Source organism: Scylla paramamosain, chromosome 37, assembly GCF_035594125.1.
Source record: "Scylla paramamosain isolate STU-SP2022 chromosome 37, ASM3559412v1, whole genome shotgun sequence".
NCBI classification, from domain to species: Eukaryota; Metazoa; Arthropoda; class Malacostraca; order Decapoda; family Portunidae; genus Scylla; species Scylla paramamosain.
This window is the reverse complement of record NC_087187.1, coordinates 2,637,919-2,654,433: the sequence shown is the minus strand read 5'-3', so window position 1 is coordinate 2,654,433 and position 16,515 is coordinate 2,637,919. Positions and strand designations below refer to the sequence as shown.

Sequence of the window (16,515 nt, the reverse complement as noted above, 5' to 3'; positions counted from 1 at the left end):
TTTATTTCTTTGTGATGTTTTTTTATTCCTGCAGTGAAGTGGAGTAACAGAAGTAAATTTGTTGATGCTTCAGTTTTAGTTATCAGTTTTAACCCTGCTAATACTTTTTGCCAGGGTTTGAGGGGTTGCTCTGCAGTAACAACATCAACGATTGCTTTGATGTGACCTGCTCGGATGGCAAGGTTTGCTACGACCTGGTGAACAGCTACGAGTGCCGGTGTCCCGAGGGATTCACCGGCGAGAACTGCTCCGTCAACATTGATGAGTGTGAGAGCAGCCCATGCCTCAATGGGGGGGAGTGTTACGACGGCAGGGCTAACTACACCTGCGTCTGCCCATCAGGTTACACAGGTGAGGCCGCTGGCTAACTGAAGTGGATGACTGATACAACTCTCATCTTTCTTTTCTTGTTGTTTTGTGTTTTTTTTGCTTTTCTTGTATGTTTTACTAATTTTCTACAGAGATGGGACAGATGACTAATTAAAACAGAAAACTGATATTCTCCTGCTTCAAGAGTTTTTAATTTTTTTCTTTCCCTTATTTATTTACTTCACTATAAAGAATTGGGAATTAATGTACTGTTGAGAAAGTATTACTTTATTGTAACTCTTTATCTATCTCTCTAATTATCTATCTGTTTATATTTGATGCTTTCCAAAGAGATGTCTGTGAGGAGGTCTTGAAGTTTGTATTGTATATCATTATACATTCTGCTGATGAGTGGTGCTGGGTTGTGGATCTGCTCAGCCTCACCCACTTCCCTGTACTGCAAGTGGTGATGGACATAACCTTTCATCTGACCTGCTCACTCCCTCCCCAGGCCACAACTGTGAGGAGGACGTGGACGAGTGTGTGCTGGAGCAGCCCTGCATCAATGGGATCTGTGAAAACACCAATGGCTCCTACCAGTGCTTCTGCCGCCCTGGCTTCTCCGGCAGCCACTGTAATCTTGAGGTTGACGAGTGCCTCTCCCACCCCTGCAGCAACAACGGTACTTGCCTCAACCACATCAATGGTTATGAGTGCATCTGTCAGCCTGGCTTCACCGGGACCGACTGTGATGTTGACATTGACGAGTGTGAGAGTGGGCCGTGCCAGAACAATGCCACCTGCCATGACCACATTGCCAACTTCACCTGTGAGTGTCTGCCTGGGTTCACTGACCAGCTTTGCTCCACCAATATTGACGAGTGTGAGGTATGCTGCCCGCCCTTCCCTGTTGCTTGTTTCCTTGTCAGTTTCCTCTCTCAAGTGGAGTTGTCACAGTGTGCAGGATCAGATTTGATGTGTTGCCATTTTGTGGATTTATGATTATACTGTTGATTACTTTTTTGGGATTCTTTAGAGTTGTGCATCTAATTTATCTTGTAATGAAGCTAATTTTTGCACTCTGCCTTTATTGATTGGAAAATTAGACGAATAATATACAACATTTTTTTAAAGTAAGTTTCCATGCAATTCTAGAACTTAATTCATTTTGTGTTACATAAGATATAAATGTCTATGTTTTTTTGTCATTATTTAAAGTCAGTGTTGAAAAAGCACTCCACTTGAGAGACATGTCTATTTTATTTACATGTTTTAAAACCGAGAGAATCACAATAAGTGTGTATTCTTAATGTTGTAATGGTAGTGTTTGTTTTGTGTCTGTATTTTTTTGGTGTGTCCTCAGGCAGCTTCCTTGACAAGCATGAGGAATGGTCAAAATTTGTCAAGTTATGTTTGCAAATTACTATCTGAACTATTTGTAAATTTTGTTTTGTCTGCATTTATTTCCCATTCTAATTTGTCATTGTTGTAACCTTGTTTTTATTTATCATTATTAACTTTTCCATGAGTTTTCAGTCACTTAATCCAGGTTTAATCAATTAATAATATAGGCCTTACTTTTCAATTTATTATGCTGTTTTTGTTTAACTCTAATAATGTTTTGCTTATTTCTACTCCATTCTGATCCTTATATCTCATGATTTCTACCATATTTCTTTTCCACTTCTACTGTCCCTCTGTCGGACCATTAATTTCATCAATTTTCTTCTCTGTATGCTCAGCAATTTCACTATCTTTGCCCTTCATTCACTCACCAATGTTGTTCTCTTTCATAACTTTTAATTTTGCCCTCTAATAACATTGCCTTCTTAATCTTTCATTGTTTCAACCACCACATTCACTATCTTTATTCTCTTTTATTGTTTCATCTATTTTTGTCCTCTTTTCACATTCACTATCCTTACTGTCTCACTATTTCACGTAGTCTTGCCCTCCACCACAACCACACTCCCCCTCTCTGTTCTGTTCCTTAGCCTCACACACTTCACACTCCCACTGCCTCACCCTCCTCCCCTGAGCCCCAGTATAACCACTCACCCCTCAGCCACCAAAGTAACACTGTGTATGCTTGCCTGTTGCATTCTAGTCGGACCCTTGTATGAATGAGGGAGTGTGCACGGATGGCATCAACGAATTCACGTGTAACTGTAGCGACACCGGCTTCAAGGGTCCTCAGTGTGAGATAAACATAGATGACTGTGAGTCGTCCCCTTGCCAGCACGGATCCACCTGCTCAGACCTCATTAAGGATTATGAGTGTCTCTGTCATCCGGGCTATGAAGGTTTGTGAGATGTCAGGCCAAGCTACAGGGATGTTTTTTGGTACTGTGTTTATCGGACCAAGCTACAGGGATCTTTCTGGTACTGTGTTTCTGTCAAGTGAAGCTACAGGGATCTTTTTAGTAATGTATTTCTGTAAGGCAAATCTATAGGAGCATTTTTTGGTGCTGTATTTCTGTTGGTGTCTTAGCTCCAGAGATTGGCTGAGGTTGGTGGGCTGTAACCTGCTTTAGTGGGTGATGTTTTCCCTGTGGTTCCTGCTTCTAAATGAATAGTCTGGCAGCTTTTTGGGACCAAGGGAGATGGTAAATTGGTGGTGTACTTACCTGTATACAAATCTTCAAAGTTGCAGTAAATTATATTTTATTTAACAAAGATATCAAGTAATTAAGAACTGGTTGTTGGTGTACTTACATTATACAGATCTTTGAAGGTTATTTGAGTAAAGTAAATTTCATTGAAATAATATATGAAGTAATTAAGAATTGCAGCTGACTTTATGAGAGCTTGATATATTGTTGAGGTATTTATGATCGTCTTTCAATACGTAAATAATTTTCACTTATAGAAAGTTGCATTCATTCCTTCAGATTAGGAACTGTAATGTATCTTTATAATACTTTTCAGTACCATAATTTTGTTCTTTACTTATCATTACTCATTACTCTTTCATTACTCTTAGCTTCTAATGTGTCTCCAGGTATGTAGAAATAAAACAGATAAAAATTAAATAGATCAATAAATAAATAAAGAAAACATTAACATAACATTCTAGATCCAGTGTTTTTCCTCCTCCTCCCTCACCACTCACCACTGTCACCTCTCTCAGGCAAGAACTGTGAGGAGGACATCCCCGAGTGTGACCTGTCCCCTTGCCTTAATGGGGCCACCTGTCTGGAACGCAGCAACCTCACCCTCTATGAGCTTGGCATCTTTACCAACTTCACGTACGAGGAGGCGGGTGGCTTTGTGTGCGAGTGTGTGGCCGGATTTACAGGTGTGTAGTGAGGCTCTGTACTTGTGAAGGTGTGTGTTGGTACTTTTCTTTCACTCATAGCAGTCATGAATGCCTAAAGTACAAATTATGATCAGTACAGCCTGTAGCTTATAACCCCAACAATACAAGTCTAAATTTTTACAAGTGTTCTTAAGTGACTCAAGTGCTGGATACATTCTGATACACAAAAGATAGCCCCTCAACACAAGTATCACCTTTTCATTCCAGGGGAGATGTGTGAGGTGAACATTGACGAGTGCCAGAGTGACCCGTGCCAGAAGGGGGAGTGTGTGGACGGCATCAATGCGTACCTGTGTGAGTGCTGGCCGGGTTACGAGGGCGTTAACTGTGAGACAGAGATCAATGAGTGTGAGCTGTATTCCCCCTGCGTCAGGGGCTCCTGCATTGACCGGGTGAGGGTCCTTAACTTGAAGTATTATTGTATTATTTCATCTTTGTCTTCTCTTTTCTTGTTTTTATTAAGAAGCATAACTAATCTGTGTGAAGTAAGCCACTTTGATTTTTTTTTTTATTCCTTTCCTTTTTTAATTAAGAAAATACAAGTGCTAGAAATAAAGGCTGGTTAAACTTTGAAATAAACCACATAATTGGATCCCTGACTGGTATTTTGTGGTCTGTTATTTTCTGTTGTTATATTGTGACAGAACTGGAATGCACAGGTACAAGTTTTTCTAAAGACAAGTGTGTAACAAGTTGTTTCTGCCCAGGTTGCTGATTACGAGTGTGTGTGTGAGGAGGACTATGGCGGCAAGAACTGTTCGGTGGAGCTGATTGGCTGTCGCAATGTTGAGTGCCTCAACGGTGGGGTGTGCAAGCCACTCATCTCCCATGAGACAGAGCACAGCTTTGAGTGTCAGTGTCCGTACGGCTTCACAGGGATGTACTGCGAGGACCCCACCACTCTCTCCCTCAATGGCAACTCCTTTGTGATTGTCAACTCTGAGCAGATGGAAGGTGAGCTGTTGTGATTCTTGCCTCAGCCTTTATATTGTGACGCCTTACACCTTCTGACTGTATCTTTCTGTGTATTTTATTTTTAATTCATTGCGAGTCTTACTTCAGTCTTTGTTTGTCACTGCACCTCACATTTGCTGACAGTTTCCTTCTGTGTATTTTTACCTTGAATCTAACTTGAATCTTACTTCAGCCTTTGTATCATTGTACCTCACATCTCCTGACTGTCTTTCTTCTGTGCATTTAACTGAGACTGTTTGTAAATGCTTCAGTCCTTATGTCTTCACACCTCACATTCCCTGACAGTTTCCTTCTGTGCATTTTACTGAGTCTGCTTGCCAGTGCTTCCCTGTGCAGTGCTAACCCATGACTACCACACAGCCGGCTACAACCTCGCCTTCCGCTTCCGCACCACTCTGCCCAGTGGGATCCTGGCTGTGGGTCAGGGCAAGACCTACTTCAAGCTGGAGCTGCTCAACGGGGAACTCAATGTCCACTCATCGCTGCTCAACAAGTGAGTGGATGCTGAGAATATTCATGATTAGTGATCGGTATTTATGGTAAACTTGTGTATGCTCCAGCATGATATTATATGAAGTCTTCTACATGTTTTACCTTTTTGTATATACCTGTTTGTGTTCCTAAAGGATTGATTTTGCCTGTTAATTGATTTGGCGTGTTCATTGATAACCTTACCTGTCAATGATAGTTCTTTTCCTTATTTGTGTGCATATTTACCATGTTCACCTGTGGTTCACTCATGACATTACCTGTGTGCTGTCTTATTCTCAGGTGGGACGGAATCTTTGTTGGGTCAGACCTCAACGACGGGGAGTGGCAGATGGTGCGCATGACAGTGAACGACAGCCACGTGTTCTTGGCTGCCAACAACGAGACCACACTTCATCCCATCAACCCCGTCCAGACCATCAACAGCTCCGACACTTCCTTCTCCTCCACTATCCTGGGTGAGGCAACGTGTGGCTCAGCAATCCTGCTTGTTTTGTTGTCTCTTGTCTTCTTGTGGTTCTGTCCCTCTGCATTGCCTTGTTGAGAGATGAGTATAGGGATCTGGCAGGCATAGATGTCAAAACCAAGCAATACTTTAAAGCAGTCATGCATTTCTTGGTGGTTTAATTTCTGTGTCTGTTGCAGATTACTTCAGATTCTCCTTTTTTTGATACTTGTGGTTTTGTTATGAGATGAGTGGAGAGATCAGGCAGGCAGTACATCAAAGGAATCGTTCATGCTGTGTAGATAAAAGACAAGTGGTTGGGACATGGTACTGAAAGAAAACAAAGCAGTACTTTATACCCTTACTTGTTCAAATCTTCAGAGAGAATAAGGCAACACCCAAAACATTAGAGACATTTGAGAAATAAATTACATACACTTCACCCTTTATTTTCTCTCACCATCACACTCAATATAAATGTTGAAGTCTTAGCAAACCTTGGTGTGAGTTGAAGTAACATGCCTTGTTCCTGCAGGAGGAACAACACCCACCCTCAGGATCCTGTCAACTGAGGCTCCATTCTTCACCGGTTGCATGGAGAATGTGGTGGTGGATGGCGTGGAGCTGGTGCCCAGCAGGGTGTTGTCACAGCGGAAGGTGAGTGAAAATGTGATGTAGTTCGGTGTGTGTGTGTGTGTGTGTGTGTGTGTGTGTGTGTGTGTGTGTGTGTTCATCTGTGTGTCTGTGTGTGTGTGCATGTGTGTGGGTGTGTGGGTGATGTTAAGGGTAAAGGTTATAAATGAATACCCTTCCTACAGATAATGGTGGAGGAGGGGTGCCCAAGGGAGGAGCAGTGCGTGCCCAATCCTTGCCACAATGATGGGCAGTGTGTGGACCTCTGGAGCAGCTACAAGTGCAACTGTGAGCGGCCGTACCTGGGAGAGACCTGCCAGATGAGTGAGTCATGTGCTGAGCCCTTGGGGACTGTGAGGCAGTGGGTCCTTCCTGGGCTGCCTGGGGGGAAATGGGCTGGGAGGCTGTACTGACTGGTTACTGAGGGACTTGAGTAATGACTTGGAGTTGATGATCAATTGAAAGAAGGGGAGATATTGAATTGTTAGATTTTTGCTGCATCACTTCTACATGTTTATTTTACTAAGAGTTAATTTATTTGGGAATTGAATTGAGAGAGAAGGTAAATATTTGATGGTTAGATTATTGTCATGTCACTTGTGCATGTTTACTTTACTAGAAATTAATCTATCCAAGAATGTGCATGTTGACTCTGCATGACAATGTTTCATGTATTTCAGTTCATGGTATGTACTGACACTACATATTTTGTGCATGGTCTATCAGGTATTAATGTATTTTTTGTAATTTACTCCACCCATATGCATGGATGTGGCAAAAAATGCAACACAGCTGGTACAGTTGATGATACTCTTTGTTTGAACACTCTTAATCTAGTGGCACTGAGTAGCTGCAGCGTGGTGGCACTTCATTACTTGAGACTCCCTCACAATGCACAGCAGCACAGTAGCTGGTAAAGTGAACCACCAGTTTGTCGTCTTATCACAGCAAGACACTCATTTTATTCTGCCCCACACATGTTCATTCCTTAGCCATTTCTCAAATGCACTGCTGCACACTTGGTAGAGGACTGATGCACACTCCCTGACACACTCAGCACAACACGGCTTTTCTCTGCACCTTGAGAATACTTTATCCCAAATTCTAAACTCCAAAAACTCCCAAAATCCGCAAGCTTTCAAGTGCTGACATTACATATAATTTGTTCACCGTAAATTTTCAGAGTATTATGGGAATGCTCCTTAAAGCACTTTTGGCTTATGGTACTAATGATGTTTCTTATCTATTAACAATTTTTGAAGCGTAATCCCAAAGTAAGAAGAAAAGTAAGTGTGTGTGAAATCCTGTAAAATACAAAATCTGGAATAGGAACTCTGTCTGTACCAAGCATTCAGATAAGGAAATTCTCATCCTGTACTATAATGTGAGACACTTTGAAGCACTATGCACTGACTCTGTGTGCACATCTGACACTTGTAAACTAGACTGAGATGCACACCTGCCTCCACCACTCACGCCTTCCTTCTTCCTTTCCTAGGAGGAGCCACGTGGGAGGCATCACTTTGTGGGTCTTGACATGTAGTTCAGATGTAGAAGTTCCCTGTACTACCTTGCACTGTAGGAGAGAAGAGTATTGCTTTATAAGAGAGAAGTATAGAGAGGAAAAGTAACTTGCTTTCTGATAGGAAGTATGCATTTGGAATTGAGAACTTTGCTTATATGAGAAGAGCTAATATTTAAATGTGTATTGCAGCAGTATATTGTTTAAAAGGAAAGGGGGAGTTGTGCCTAATATAATGTGGTTTAGAGACCTCAGAGTGAGAGAGAGAGAGAGAGAGAGAGAGAGAGAGAGAGAGAGAGAGAGAGAGAGAGAGAGAGAGAGAGTCCTTGGATCTACTGAGTCTCCTTACACAGCCTGATAACTGATAGATTCATAACATATCAAAGAACTTAAGCCTTATATGCAATAATTCACAACACTAAAAGCAACATACGAAATCTTTATAAGCACCTACAAGAAAGAATGGCATAAAAAAGAATAGATTTTACAATTTCTACCCTGTATAGTGTTTGCAGATGGCTGTAAAACAAGAAAAGATGTCTAAGAGTAGCTAGTTATGAAGGAAAGATATGTCAAATAATAGTGAAAAGGGGAAGATTGAGGGAAAACACTTAGCACATGGAAAATAAGTGTGGGAGATTGCTTGACTTCTGACCTTCACTGTACATATGATACCAGTTGTGCAGTTTAGGGATGGCCATGTTAATCTTTTGTGGAATGTATTTAGTTTGTGTTCAGTCAAGTACTGTGGCCATCCTGCTATCTTATATGCTATTTTTTATATATGTGTGTGAAGCTCCAGCCAGAAGTGGTGTCACAGCTTTCAGTATATAACTTTGATACAGAAGACACTGCATTGTTTTCTTGTTTTCTCTGACTCTCTACGTATTGAATTGTTTTGAAATCTGACATCACTTCTGGGCTTGGTTATGTGTAGTTGTATATATTGTATTAATGTTTTGTTATACTTAATGGTGTTCCTGAAGAAAGTAGAATATGTGTTAATGATTGAAGAGTCAGGTATTGAAGGAAGTAAAGTAAGATAGTGATTTTGACTCTTTATTACACTTATAGAATTTTACTGTTCTTCAAAATTAGCAAGTCAAAATACAGGTGTTATTGCTATAGAACCCATCACATAATACCAACACCAGTGGGATAGATTTATGGACAGGAGTGATAGGCAAATATAGATATGTATGTAGAGGTGTGCTGACTTTATGTACCTCCTCTTGCTTGCCTTCTAATTCCACCACTGATGACAGGAATAATACGTGAAAATAGGCAGGTATGTATAGGTTTGGTGACTTCTTGTACCTCCTGTTCCTTGTCTTCTAATACTACCACTGATGACAGGAATGATAGGTGAATATAGGCATGTGTATATAGGCACACTAACTTCTTGTAGCTTCTCCTATGTTTCTGTATCAATACCTCAACTGTTAGTGGTGAGGGAAGCTATAACTATAAAAGATGAGATGTGAACAGGAATAATAGGTGAATATAGGTACATGTATATTGGCACATTGACCTCTTGTTTCTTCCCTTATTTCCCTGTGTCCTAATACCACCACCACCACTGCCACCACCAGGCTTCACTCCCGTCACCTTTGGGAATGAAGACACCAAGGACAGCCTGGTGACGGTCATGATCCCCGAGGTGGACTACAACACCTACCGCACCCACGCTGATGTCTCCATGCTGGTGCGCACCCGCCAACCCAATGGACTCATCTTCTACCTTGGCACTCACAGCGGTCCAAGCTTCACTGGTGGGTACTGGGGTGACCTTGTGTGACCTTGTGTGCTCTGAGTGTTGGATGGTTGAGGTGTAGTTAGGATGGTTAGGATGATCGTATGATTTTGATTTGTACTGTTTTAATACATACTTTTTTCTCTGCCCTGCATTTTAGTCATGTTTATAGTTAACACCAAAAATATGAGTCAATGTTGTTTTGGTTATGTCTACATCAACACCCCTAAAGAATAAGTTGTATCAAGGACACCTTACTCCTGCAGGTGTGCGGGAGACGTACATCCTGGCCGAGCTGGTGGAGGGCATGCTGATGGTGCGAGTGCTGCTGAGTGGGCCTGAGGAAGAGGTGTTCTCCATCATGGATGTGTCGCTGGTGGATGGGGAATCACACCTCCTTCACGTGAGTCACTGCCTCGTTTGGTTGTGTGGATATCTTGGGTGTGTGTGTGTGTGTGTGTGTGTGTGTGTCTGTCTGGATAAATGTTTGTTGCTACATAGTGCATTAGCTTGTGTTTACCTTGTTGTATTTATCTCATTATAGTAGAAAGAGCTTGAGTCTGTATTTCTATAGCAAATATGTATGTTTTATGCAATTCAAGCATCTCTCTTACTTATCTTGTATCCTCTCAAATATTCAGCTTCTCACTTCATAAATATGTAGTCTCCCTTCTCTCTATCAAGTTTTAATATTTTTTTTCTTTTAGTTTAATGTGTGTGTGTGTGTGTGTGTGTGTGTGTGTATGTGTGTGTGTGTGAGAAACATCCATTAGTAGAGTAGGTATAGGAACAATACTCTCACTATAGGTTGATATGAACCTTTTGTAGTCACAGTGCCAAAAATTATTAACTGCTCTTTGTCCCTCCAGGTGAAGCGAATCAACCAGGAGCTGGAGGTCAGTGTGGATCAGTCACTGGTGCTGAACACAACTCTGCAGAACAATGGTGACCTGACTGCTCATGTTTTGTTCCTTGGGGGTGTTCCTGAGGATGCACCAACCAGGGTCAAGCGTCAGCTGGGAGTGTCAAACTTCACCACTTCTGTCACCCGACCACACTTCAAGGGAACACTTCAGGACATCAGGGTGAGAAGGGCTGTGTGTGTGTGTGTGTGTGTGTGTGTGTCAGGACATCAGGGTGAGGAGGGCTGTGTGTGTGTGTGTGTGTGTGTGTGTGTGTGTGTGTGTGTGTGTCAGGACATCAGAGTGAGGAAAGTTGTGTGTGTGTGTGTGTGTGTGTGTGTGTGTTAATGCAGAATGTGGGGACAGAATGTGAGGGTACTGGAGCAGCAGGAGAGAAAGAGCTGGAGGACTGGAATGTGGCAGGAAGGATGGTGTGGATGGGGACAAGTGAAAATTCTTTTACATTCCCATGAAGGTGATGCAAAGATTAGGCATCAGAATAGATAAATAGATAGATATGGAAGATTACAGAAGCTGAAGTGAGTGAGAAACAAATCAATTGTGGAACTTAGCACTAAACAGAACACAAACGTGAGATAAGATCATTAGTATCCCTGTCAAATTTATACCAAGAGAGGACACCTCATGTTACCTGCTCCTCACCTTCCTGCAGCTGAGCAACGGGTCTGAGACAAGACTGGTGCAGCCATTCCCCCTGGAGAATGTGACGGCTGTGGTGATGCCAGGTGATGAGCTGGGCAATGTGGAGACCCACAACGTCTTGGAGGGGACCGTCAGCGATGACACCTGCTCCTCAGCACCTTGTATCAATGGAGGCACCTGCTCTATCACCTGGAATGACTTTGAGTGAGTTTGTCATAGAGGTTGTGTGCGTCATGTTGTCTTTAACTTGTATTACTATAGTGTTATAAAGTGTTGTGTTCTTGCAGACTTGCAGTATTAGTATTACTAATTTTTTGGAACATTTCCCATCATATCTGCTTGTGTCTGGTTCTCAAATAGAGTGTAGTAGATGAATGGAATGGACTCAGTAATCAGATTGTTAGTACCAAGTCATTAGGGAATGTTGAAAAAAGATTAGACAAATTTATGGATGGGGATGATAGGTAGAAATAAGTAAATATATTTCATGAAGGGCCTGCCAAGTGTAGGCCTGATGGGTTCTTGCAGCTTCCCTTATTTTCTTATATTCTTGTGTATTTTATAAAGAAATTTGGTGATGCTCCTCTGCCTTCCATCCATCTCTCTCTCCCAAACACTCCAGCAAATCTTTAGACCTTCATGACAATAAGGAATCCCCACAAGCCAGCTGATATGACATGTATGGGTATGTGAATGAAGCACATCACAGCTTAAGAGTCATAAGCATTCACACATCTCATCATCCCACAGGTGTGCATGTCCCATTGGCTACAAGGGCAAGACCTGTGAGGACCGGGAGTACTGTGCCATATACCAGTGTCCAGAAGGCTCTCAGTGTGCCAACCTGGAGGATGGGTATGAGTGTCTGGCTAACCTGACCTTAAGTGGCACCAATTCCTCTGCCTCCTACACTCCAAGGTTCACAAGGCCTCCCTTCCAACTTACTGACATCCTGCTTGTCTATAGGAGTCAGGTGTGTTGTCTGATATTCTGGTGTTTTTACAGGGTGTAACATGAGTTTGTGAAAGAACGTGTAATTCTAAGAAGAAAATTTTCTATACACATGCATTTTAAGGCTTTGTTTATCCGTCAAAGGAGTTGAAAATGTATGGGACTCACGGGTGGATTATGTGTGTAGCTATGAGGTGATGGCCAGATGGTTGCATGCTCACAACCTCAGAGGTGCCACTTGCTCAAATTACGAATGGTTTAATCTTATTTTTTGCAGGCTGTGGAATATTGCAGTATCTTATAACAAGACAAATGGTATTAAAATGCATGTAATTTACCAATAAGCAGACTTAACTCTACAGACCTGACTCTCATAATACTGACTGCTGTGTGGTGTGCTGGCAGGTGGGCGGTGTGGTGCTGTATGCCCAGGGAAGTGACGCCAGTGTGCAGGTATCCCTTGCTCCTGGCGCCGTGGTGGTGCAGCAGATGAATGGCACCACCACCAGTGCTACCTTTGTCTCCAATACCACGCTGGACGGAGACTGGCACTCCCTTCTGGTGTCCTTGGATCCTTCTGGCCTGCAGGTGAGAAAGAGAGAAAGGATATAGGTTGCAAAAGCTGCCTTTAACTCACTTTGATAAATATTCTAACTTAACTTCCCTTTTTCATTACAATCTTTATGCATAAGTCATCAAAACTAAAAATGCTTTGGTTTGTTCAGGTGGTGCTAGACAACACAAGTCTGCTGGGCTCAGACATATCAGTCATTGTGGATTTCAAGTCCCTGGTGCTGGATGGAGGTATGTAAACACTTGGAACTTGAGACAGTGATGTTCTGAAGCAGTATAAATGTTGTCTCATGAACTCTTTTATCTGAGTCCTTTATAAACATGTCTTCTATGTCTGAGGTACACTGGTGTGGTCATGTGTCTGTATCTATATTTATCCAATCTTTCCTATAGTTGATGCACACTTCTTACATTTGTAGTATTTTCACTGCCTGAAAAGCTTTTGCTAATCAGAAAGGATGGCTTGTACTATTTATCTTGTTTACCAGTATAGCATATTGTAATTAGGCTATAAATAAATGTTCAAATGTCTTGTGTCATGCCCTCAGTGTTTTCCTTTTTATGCTGAAGTAATGATTGGAGGCTTCCTTGTCAACTCTGAGACACAAAATCTTCTTGATCCATCATTCCTGACCTCCCCTGTCTCTTCATCTCCACTGTATGCATCACACCCTCATATTTCTTTGTTTGCTCAGGAGAAGTGATGATCGGAGGCTCCCCTGTCAACTCTGTGGCACACAACCTGCTTGATCCATCCTTCCTGAGTTCCCCTGCCACTGTCAGTACCTCCTTGCCTGGCAATAGTGCTGGGACCCACATGTTCAGGGGGTGCTTGGGACCATCCAGGCTCCAGGGGGTCCTACTCCCCTTCTTCTCCCCCCAGGACCTCAGCAACAACAGTGCTGAAAACCAGTTCTTCCGGATGGTGAGGGTGGCAGTCGTTCTTTTTGTCACTTTTTTGTTATGCTCTTCTTTCTTTTCTTGTCACTTTATACTCCATATTTTTTTCAAATCAGTTTCTTTTATACTCATTAGTTATTTCAAGATCATTTTTTTTTTTATCATATTTCTGTAATATTCTTTTCAGGGCAGTTTGTTTTCATACTTTTCTCTTTTCATGTAAATACTTTTTTATTATTTTTATCTATGAGAGAGAGAGAGAGAGAGAGAGAGAGAGAGAGAGAGAGAGAGAGAGAGAGATATTGATATATTTCATTAGTTGTTAAGAAATGCATGACATTAATTAATATTGAAGTTTTGATGAGCTATGAGAGAGAAAGTGAAAGAGAGAGTGTGTGTATGTGTAGCTGGGTACTTTTCTAGGGAAGAAGCTACACATTCAGCCATAAGAGCACAATATAATAAGTGAAAATTGCATGTTTCCACCCTCAGGAGGAGCAACACACTGCCATTGGCTGCACTGTCTGCTACAACGATGAGTGCCTGAATGGGGGCCACTGCTCTGATCCGGCCCAGGTGTACAGCTGCTCCTGTCTTGATGGCTTTGAGGGAGACTTGTGCCAGATCAACATTGATGAGTGTGTGGCCCACCAGTGCCTCAATGGTGCCACCTGTGTGGATGGCATCAACCAGTACACCTGCAGCTGCCAGCCAGGATACACAGGCCAGTGGTGAGTGCCACAGGGCTGGCATGCCATGTTGCTGCTCACCACTGACTCCAGGGACAGTGATCAGTGTGAAAGGATTGCTTGTTATATAATGCAGGATTCCTTTTGTTTCATAATTCTGTTATGGTTACATTACTTCATCAAATTTTTTATATTTTTCATTGTGCTTTTACCAACTCTCTAATTTTAATGGCACTGGTTTGGAGAGTGTGTTATTGTGATCATTCACTTTTCTAAAGATAGAGAAGAAAATGTACATTTATAATGATCCTAGATCACATGGCTGGAAGTGTGTTAGTTTTGTCTAATTACTGAAAACACAAGCAGAAATAAATAACTGGAGCCAGAGTAACATCTAAGTGGCCATGCTTTCTTCTGAATGGCTGGAGCCACACCTTGACAACACCACATTTCCCTTGTGCTGCAGGTGTGAGGAGGACATTGACGAGTGTGCCTCAAGCCCCTGCCAGAATGGAGGCATCTGTACTAATGAGGTGAGTGCTGCACATGTCTTGTTGTTATAGTGAACCACAAAAAATATCCTTGCAGTAACTTCCTCACAGATCTATATTAAATTTCCCCATATCATTTTTTCCTAGACTGTTGAACCATAGAAAATATTTAAGTCAGATCTTGTTTATTGCTAATAAAAAATTACTAATTAATCTATATGAGTTTTTTCCTTGTATTTTCCTTCCCAGATTGCCCGATACGTGTGCCAGTGTCCACCAGACTACATTGGGCAGGACTGCAGTGAGCTCCGAATCAAGAACTGCTCCAGCTCCATGTGTCTCAACGGGGCGACTTGCAATGACGTCATGAGTGAGTGGCACCAGTAAAGTGTTGTTGCCTCTGAACTGTCACAAAGAGGCACACAAACAGACGCACGCACACAACAAACTAAAGAGTCATGTATGCACTCACCCTCCTCCACTATTATCTGTAGGAATGCTGTTAACTTATTACCTTTCCCCTCAAACAAACCATGCAAGCTGTGCAGCTGATCCCTGCAAAGTGTGGGCAGGAGTACTGTACTTTCTCTTCTCCATTGGGGGTTGGGATGAGAGAGTGGTGTGAAAGTTGTGTGCCTTGTCTCGGCTGCCTGCCTTTTTGGGGGAGACAGCCTTGGTATATGTATATATGTATCTGTCTAATCTTGCACTTAAGACTTTACAATACAAGTATTTCCTCTGAGTATGTTCTAAGTTTACTCATTCTTGGCAAATGAAGGAATTCAGTGTATAAATCTCAAGCTATTCTCAACACACACACACACACACACACACACACACACACTTACCTCACCCTTTGCTTGCCTTCCAGACCCAGCAACAGGTGTGGCCGACAATTACACCTGCACTTGTGCTTTTGGCTACTCTGGGATGAACTGTGAGGAGGTGGTTGACTTTTGCACTCAAGACAGGATTGCCTGTGTACACGGCACCTGCAGCCTCACCTTCCAGGACCAGGTGAGGCAGAGTGTCCACTGACAGATAGATGTGGACAGTATTTTCTCTCTCTCTCTCTCTCTCTCTCTTTCTCTCTCTCTCTCTCTCTCTCTCTCTCTCTCTCTCTCTCTCTCTCTCTCTCTCTCTCTCTCTCTCTCTCTCTCTCTCTCTCTCTCTCTCTCTCTCTCTCTCTCTCTCTCTCTCTCTCTCTCTCTCTCTCTCTCTCTCTCTCTCTCTCTCTCTCTTTTTTCATTCACTTTATTACATTATTCCTTCCTTTATTTGCTTGTGTTCACGTTGCTTGACTTCCTTCCATCACACACCTCTGCACTCTCTGACTTAGCAATATGGCTACTCCCTCCCTCACTCTTTCTCTGCACACCTGACACCATTCCAGTCACACCTCCAAATTGCTGTTCACCTTTTCCTTTCCTTCATACTATTTCACACACTTACTAGCTTTTCCTGCATTGACTTGAATGTGTTGTGTTTGGCAGGGATGGGAGTGCACATGCAATGCAGGCTGGGAAGGACCACTATGCCAGGAAGACATCGATGAGTGCCTCTCTCAGCCTTGCAAGAATGGTGGCACCTGCAACAATGAGCTGGACAAGTTCAGCTGCTCCTGCCTTAATGGATGGGTGGGCAACACCTGTGAGCAGGACATCGACGAATGTAATGAAAAGAACCCATGTCAAAATGAGGGCGAGTGTATCAACCTGCTGGGGTCATACGAATGTGACTGTCCGGAGATGTTCTGTGGCCAGCACTGCCGCCTTGACAACCCCTGCACCAATGTAAGTCTTTCCCTCTGTGACGTGTGACTCATGTGTTTATCTGCAGATGTTGTGCCTCGATTGCCATAACTATTCCTCATATTGTCATCATTCACAGTTTATCACTTT

General features: G+C 42.5%; 1 protein-coding gene across 5 annotated transcripts in view; it reads left to right on the top strand.

Annotated features, from left to right (window-relative positions):
• Positions 1 to 16,515, top strand: part of LOC135091340 (protein crumbs-like) — a 70,177-nt gene that overhangs the window by 49,682 nt on the left and 3,980 nt on the right. For 3 of the 5 annotated variants that reach the window (XM_063988886.1, XM_063988887.1, XM_063988890.1), the window contains 24 exons: positions 115 to 351; positions 821 to 1,197; positions 2,417 to 2,612; positions 3,440 to 3,607; positions 3,836 to 4,020; positions 4,336 to 4,582; positions 4,964 to 5,096; positions 5,375 to 5,550; positions 6,073 to 6,194; positions 6,356 to 6,494; positions 7,669 to 7,695; positions 9,285 to 9,464; positions 9,712 to 9,848; positions 10,315 to 10,530; positions 11,021 to 11,214; positions 11,761 to 11,983; positions 12,367 to 12,549; positions 12,687 to 12,765; positions 13,230 to 13,459; positions 13,927 to 14,165; positions 14,590 to 14,656; positions 14,864 to 14,984; positions 15,486 to 15,631; positions 16,108 to 16,407. In XM_063988886.1, the coding sequence (XP_063844956.1) occupies positions 115 to 351; positions 821 to 1,197; positions 2,417 to 2,612; positions 3,440 to 3,607; positions 3,836 to 4,020; positions 4,336 to 4,582; positions 4,964 to 5,096; positions 5,375 to 5,550; positions 6,073 to 6,194; positions 6,356 to 6,494; positions 7,669 to 7,695; positions 9,285 to 9,464; positions 9,712 to 9,848; positions 10,315 to 10,530; positions 11,021 to 11,214; positions 11,761 to 11,983; positions 12,367 to 12,549; positions 12,687 to 12,765; positions 13,230 to 13,459; positions 13,927 to 14,165; positions 14,590 to 14,656; positions 14,864 to 14,984; positions 15,486 to 15,631; positions 16,108 to 16,407 (4,322 nt within the window). The remainder of the gene's footprint in view (positions 1 to 114; positions 352 to 820; positions 1,198 to 2,416; positions 2,613 to 3,439; positions 3,608 to 3,835; positions 4,021 to 4,335; positions 4,583 to 4,963; positions 5,097 to 5,374; positions 5,551 to 6,072; positions 6,195 to 6,355; positions 6,495 to 7,668; positions 7,696 to 9,284; positions 9,465 to 9,711; positions 9,849 to 10,314; positions 10,531 to 11,020; positions 11,215 to 11,760; positions 11,984 to 12,366; positions 12,550 to 12,686; positions 12,766 to 13,229; positions 13,460 to 13,926; positions 14,166 to 14,589; positions 14,657 to 14,863; positions 14,985 to 15,485; positions 15,632 to 16,107; positions 16,408 to 16,515) is intronic. The other 2 variants (XM_063988889.1, XM_063988888.1) reach the window with 2 other exon arrangements.